The 6834-nt window shown below is 35.5% G+C and overlaps 1 protein-coding gene across 1 annotated transcript; it reads left to right on the forward strand.

Annotated features, from left to right (window-relative positions):
* LOC104892761 (probable aquaporin TIP-type) lies at nt 1-2894 on the forward strand. Its single transcript, XM_010678754.4, has 3 exons — nt 1-230; nt 1093-1340; nt 2306-2894. The coding sequence occupies exons 1-3, from the start codon at nt 104-106 to the stop codon at nt 2678-2680; spliced, it is 750 nt and encodes a 249-aa protein (XP_010677056.1). The 5' UTR covers nt 1-103; the 3' UTR covers nt 2681-2894.
* Nucleotides 2895-6834: the final 3940 nt, after the last annotated feature.

Consider the following 6834-nt stretch of genomic DNA (forward strand, 5'->3'; position numbering starts at 1 on the left):
GTAGATCATCATATAATTAGTTTGAGCTAATTAACAACTTAACTAAACAATTCGTTCAAAATACTATTAGAGAGCTTTTGTTGAGTTGTTGAGTTGAGTAAAAATGGTGAAGTTGACATTTGGAGACTTTGGTGACTCTTTTAGCATGGCTTCAATTAGGGCTTATTTAGCCGAATTTATTGCCACCCTACTCTTTGTGTTTGCAGGAGTGGGATCTGCAATAGCTTTCAGTAAGTATAATTTCATTTCATTTATGCAATATGCTTCCATATTCATTACTATTTATATTCTATATAAATATATTAAAAGGCGTTTCGTGTTCTTTTTAATAGTGTTTTACTTCATATAATTCCTTTACACTAAAAAAAAAATTAGAAATTACATAGTGTATGTTTTGATCTTGTGATCTAAAGTTCATAAATTAATTAAAGTTTTTACCACTAGATCAATGGTTTTTAGTGTTATTTTTTTAAGTACAATATTAATAAATGAAATTTTTTCTTACTCGAGGAATATATGTAACCTGCTAAATAATGAATCGTTTACTGAATACTATTGTCCTTACAAATTGTAGCTTACTTTTTGTTAGGTAGGATTATAAAGTCCACAAAATGCATGGTTAGGTAATATCCGTAATAACTAATAAGTATAACCCAACACTAGTTAATAAACCCAACAATTTACTATTGATGTTTAGTGAATCACTTAGCCAGGCCATCAAGGCTAGGTTTGACTTTTTTTTAAGATATTCCTATTATTAAGAAGTTTTACTTTTTAGTTTCAAATTTGTCTAAGATATAGACTTCTAAAAACTTTTTTAAACAATAATAAATATTCATGGATCAAGCAAGGCTTGACTTAGTGGTAAAGATTTGGTCTCGTAACTTCAAGGTCTTGGAATCAAATCTCACTAGGGGATCTTTGGAGGTGAGGTTTCCCTTACCGTCTCCCCTCCCTCTAAGGATTCTAATATAAAAATCTGGCTGGTTGTACCTGTGCAATGTACCAGTCGAGTTGGATCCTTCACCTTACCAATTAAGAAAAATAATAAATACTCATGGATTATACACATGGTTGTGTACGTATGTGCAGGTAAGTTAACAGATAGTGGAGCATTAGATCCAGCAGGATTAGTTGCTGTAGCAGTGGCTCATGCATTTGCCCTATTTGTTGGGGTTGCCATAGCAGCTAACGTATCAGGTGGACATTTGAACCCAGCTGTCACCTTTGGATTGGCCATTGGAGGCAACATCACCCTTCTCACTGGCCTTTTCTACTGGGTTGCCCAAGTAGCTGGCTCAATTGTTGCTTGCCTTCTCCTCGAATTTGTCACTGGCATGGTAACCCTTTTTTCTTCTGTACATAGGCTCATAGCCTAATATAGCTTTTTAAGCCAATATATTAGAAGAAATTCATAATTTTATTTTTTTAATATCGTTGCATAAGTTAAAATGACAAATTAAAAGATATTTGAGAACATATGAGATTCTTCAAAATAATTCCTTATATGTGGATGTAGCTAATTTTATGAGTAAAATTTGGTGTAGCACCTAACTTAGTTCAAGTCAAATAACATCCAAATAAATCATTGTCTAAACAATTAAGAACAAATTAGTTTCATACATAAGTGGGTTTATTTCAATAAATTTCTAACTTATAGTAATATCATGATTTAAATTGCCAATACAACAAATACTTGTATTTTCATGTTTTTTGAGTTTTAAAATTTTTAAGTTTTTCTCCCTTAGTCCACACAGCCACACTTATCTTTCTAGAAAAATGTTGACAATCTCTAATTCACATGTTAACTGTTCATATGTTTATTTATGTATAAACAAAATTATAAAATGTTAATATTTTAAAAAAATACATGTTTTAGTTCATGTAATTCATGTACAATTAAAAAAAATTATAAATTGCATTGTATAGGTTTTGATTCCGTGACGTCAAGTTCATACACTAAAGTTTTAACCACTAGACCAAGTTATATTTAGTGTTATCATTTTAAAGTACAATGTTGGTAAATGAGTTTTTTTTATTACCAGGGGCATAGCCCGGGCCTAATAGCTAGCTAAATATACATAACAAGATCAAATATCGAAATAATTGTATTGAGAGTGAGGGATAGCCTGGTGGTTAGAGCTTCCCTCCCGGTTCCAGTATGTATACTTGCATTTACATAGTTTACAACATCTTAAGCAGGCTAATGTTTTTTTATTGTCAATTGAGTATTAATTTGATAAAATGATTTATTATCTTTGCTTAATTAATTGTGTTTTGCATGATTTTCTTAAATCCAAAACAGGGAGTTCCAGCCCATGGAGTTGCCTCAGGAATGAACGCAATTGAGGGCATTGTGATGGAGATTGTTATTACATTTGCACTTGTCTACACCGTTTATGCCACAGCTGCTGACCCAAAGAAGGGCCAAATTGGAATTGTTGCTCCAATTGCTATTGGGTTCATTGTTGGGGCCAACATCCTTGCTGCTGGCCCATTTAGCGGCGGATCAATGAACCCAGCTCGATCTTTCGGCCCAGCTGTTGTAAGCGGTGACTTGTCTCAAAGCTGGATTTATTGGGTTGGCCCACTTATTGGAGGTGGGCTTGCTGGGCTTGTATATGGTGATATCTTTATTGGGTCATATGCTCCAGTTCCACCATCTGAAAGTTACGCTTAAGTATTTCTTTTGTTTTCTCTTCTTGAAGAAAATGCCTTAAAATTTGGGTAATTTGGCTCCTTTTCTTTTTCTTCCTTGGGGAATCTTGGGTATATGCCATAATTTGGTCAATTAAAGTGAATTGTAATACATTTTCCGCTTGTTGTGTGAGTTTTGCTTGTAGAAGCAATGTATATAATAAAAGCTTGTTCATGAATTGGTCATCCTTTTTTCATTTTTTGACTTTTTGGTTCGTGGTTTTTAATACATACCATTTGATCTCAAGTACTCCCTCTGTTTTTTTATCTTTCTCACTTGGAATCTTGACACTATTCATGTATAGGGAGAATCTTCTCAAATGTTCACAATTTATAAGAAAAAACATAGTCATGTGGGGTCTTGTTTGATTCGTCTCAATTAGTACTTTATTAATATTCAATCGTTATAATTTTTACTAATATATAATGAAAGATATTTAAGTTTTAAAACGTGCATTGGAAGACGCGCACAGAAAAGTAGGAATGATAAAAAAAACAGATGGAGTACTATTTTATATTGAAAAATAATTATTACATGTTGATATTCTAATATTCGATCAACATTGAAAATGAAATAACATAATCTCACAAATTTGTATTTCTTTTGTTTTACCATACTTGCAACACTTCTCTTAAAACGTAAAACTTCTTGGAGAGACATATCATCCGAAAAAAGGTAACATCTCGTATATAACTAATTATGTGGGTTTTCCTAAGGGGTTAACTGTTTTAAAAGCTAATTTGATGTAGTTGCTAGTTAATTCACTAATTGTCAAAAATAAGTTTTGGTAGCAGTTGATACTTGATAGATGTCAGAAGCACTAAACACTATCACACAAAGATAGACTAGAAGTTCAAAGGCTAACCCTTTATCGGGAAAGGAGGAAGTCTAAATAGACTTTTTTTGCCCAAATAAGAGAAGTGGACCTTTCGTTTTACGGTTTTTTCACCATATATAAAATTTAAAATACGGTTTTTTCACCATATATCCCTGACAAATTTTTTTTTTGCACCATATACCCTTTCGACTTTTGAAATTCGCCATATATCCTTCATTTTTCAAAAAATACATCAAACTACCCTTTTGACTAACAGCGTCAGACTTCCTTTAGTCATTAATCATTAATCTCCCCTTTAATCCTATTTAACTACCCTAACGGCCCGTTTGGTAATTAGTCATAAATGATGGTAATGGGAATGAATTTGTGTGTAAATTTGTGAAAAATATCATTGTCCATTCCCATGGTAATGCTAATTTATTCTAAAGTGTCCACTTTCCTTCTTGAATTTTCATTCCCATCCAATACCACCTTGTAGGTGGTAATAAGTGATAATTAAAATTGCTTCTCCTTGGAGACAAAAACACAAGTTTAGGAGTAAGATTCCTGGCCCATGGAGAAAAAATGCCTCCACATAGAGATTTTAAGGGTGCTTCCCTAATAAAATTACACTTAAAATTCATTCCCATTACCGCATTTTATTAACGATTACCAAACGGGCCGTAAAATCTAAATAACCCTCAACCCTAAACCTAACTAACCAAAAAAACCGACCTAACCCTAAAAGCCCACCAACCCCTACCCACCCACAACCCACCACCCCTTACCCACCCATAGCCCACCACCCACAGGCCCTAGTCCACCACCCACAAGCCCTAGCCCACCACCCCCACCCCCACCCCTACCCCCACAACTCCAACCCCACCAGCCCCCTCCCTCCCCCATCCCCACCACCCCTAGCCTGCCGCACCTCCCCCTCCCCACCACGCCCAGCCTGCAACGCCTCCCCCTTCCCACCACCCCAGCCTGCATCCCTTCTCCCCTTCGAATCTCGCAAACCCCCCTTCGAAAAACAAAGGACCGGCGAAATAGACGAAAGAAAGGCGAGACCCCTCCCCTTCGAAAAACAGAGGACTAGCGAAACATAGGAGAGATAGGGAGACCTTTCCCCTTCGAAAAACAGAGGGCCAGCGAAACAGAGGAGAGAGAGTGTGCGTTTTTCCGACGAGGGTGCTGCTGTGCGTAGGGGATGCAGGAGAGGGGGAGGGGAGCTAGTGAGGGTCAGGTGGTGGCGCTGGGGAGGGCTGGTGGGGGTTAGGTGGTGGTGCTAGGAAGGGTTGGTTAGGGTTAGGGTGGGTTAGGGTGTGGGAGGGGTGTTTAGGGTTAAAGTATTAGATTAGAGGTTAGAGTTAGTGTTAGGGTTAGATTTAAGTTAGTTAATTAGGATTAGAGGGGAGTTTAGGGGTTAATGACTAACGGAGTTTAACGCAGTTAGTCATTAAGCGTAAGTGAATGTATTTTTTGAAAGTTAAGGGTATATGGTGAATTTCAAAAGTCGAAAGGGTATATGGTGCAAAAAAAAATTGTCAAGGATATATGGTGAAAAAACCGAAAATTTAATCATATACCCCCAATGTTTCAGATATTTCCCATATTCTTGAATTTCCGAAAACGTTTACCATTCGCCCTTTTTCTAACGGACATTAAACTCAGGGGTATATGATAAGCGGCGAGTTAACGTCCATTAGAAAAAGAGCGAATGGTGAACGTTTTTGGAAACTTAGGGGTATATGGTGGATATCTGAAACATTAGGGTATATGTTGATTTTTTTTAATTTGTTAGGGAAAATTACCACATGATTATTGCCTTCAATATAGATATTTTGAATTTGCTATTTAAGATTGAGCCAGCATGAGTTCATTCCTGTTGTCCAAGCTCCTGATACAAGAGCTACCGTAAACCCAACTTATATGCTTGGGCTGACGAAAAATTCCAAGAAGAATCTTAGAGGATAACACTATTAGATGAGATGAACCAATGACATGGTTATCAAAATTAAGCTTGGTATAGCCAGGTTGAGGGGGGATGCTGTTGAACAGATACGATAGATAGGGACCTGACAGAAAGGAAGAAATAGTGAAGGAAAAATCCATATAAGTACGAGTAATCTATTCCGGATGCAGGTGTCATGCTCTATATAGGTATGATCAATATTAAAAAGGCAATTTTGAAAAGCATCATAATTACATTCTTTGCAAATGCTCCAAATGCTATAACTAATTGAATAAATGGCCTTTGGATGATTATGGGAAAAGTTCAAGCATTGTTCAAGATCCGGTGGAATAATATGAGTAAGTTTTGGCAGAATATGAGAAAAGATCTAAAAAGGGTGAATAGTAAGACAGGCGAAAAATTAATGATTCATAGTCTCAAACTCAGATTGGCAAAGTGAATGGACATAATGAATGCTTCAAATGCTATAACTAATTGAATGAATGGCCTTTGGATGATTATGGGAAAAGTTTAGGCATTTTTCATGATCCGGTGGAATAATATGAGTAAGTTTTGGCAAAATATGAGAAGAGGTCCAAAAAGGGTGAATAGTAAGAGAGACAAAAAATTAAGTATTTACCGTCTCAGACTTAGAATGAGAAAGTGAGAGGACATAAGGAATCATATACATGATTTTTTCTAAATTTGTCAAAAGAAGACTACTTTGGAGCAATTGCCATAAGAAAATCTGTATATTGGGGGGGGGGGGATACCAAGCTTTCAAATCTAATAAAAAGTTCATATTGAAATTCAGTTGATATCATAAGCAAGCCAAGTTGCCGATTTTATCGAAAAATCACAATAACTAGTAAGATCCTAATAGGACGTGTCAGGCATATCATGATTAAGAATATGAAAGCCTAAAACACGATAAACAATATCAGAGGAAACTAATTGATGTAATAACAGAATATATTCCATCTGCGACACTAACCTTTGAGGAGAGATTTTCATTTTAACTAGTATTTTACTCCATAGGCCTTACTGTCTCGGGCTCTTGGTTATGTAATTGAGATTGATTAACTCGTGCAAGAATTTGATATCAAATAGGAGAAAGTACAATTTATATCGAATATATGCATTATTAACATATGTAAATAATTTTATTTTAAATCAAGTTATCCTCATACCTATATATTTTCTGGTATACTATAAATTTCTACAAAATTACAAAGATGTGAATGATAAATATACGATTTATACCAAGTATTGAGAATTGTATATCACAATCTAAAGATTGCAGGATCATACCACACCAGAGGCCTTTTAGAAATGAAATTCCCTTATCCTCCCCACCCCTCCCAA

This window comes from Beta vulgaris, chromosome 5 (genome assembly GCF_026745355.1).
Source record: "Beta vulgaris subsp. vulgaris cultivar EL10 chromosome 5, EL10.2, whole genome shotgun sequence".
NCBI lineage: Eukaryota > Viridiplantae > Streptophyta > Magnoliopsida > Caryophyllales > Amaranthaceae > Beta > Beta vulgaris.

What these genes read in the sequence shown, in the direction of transcription:
- LOC104892761 (XM_010678754.4), top strand. Translation starts at nt 104, where the DNA reads ATGGTGAAGTTGACATTTGGAGACTTTGGTGACTCTTTTAGCATGGCT. An exon ending in GGGATCTGCAATAGCTTTCA is followed by an intron (nt 231 to 1,092) that starts GTAAGTATAATT and finishes ACGTATGTGCAG; the next exon opens with GTAAGTTAACAGATAGTGGA. An exon ending in TCGAATTTGTCACTGGCATG is followed by an intron (nt 1,341 to 2,305) that starts GTAACCCTTTTT and finishes AATCCAAAACAG; the next exon opens with GGAGTTCCAGCCCATGGAGT.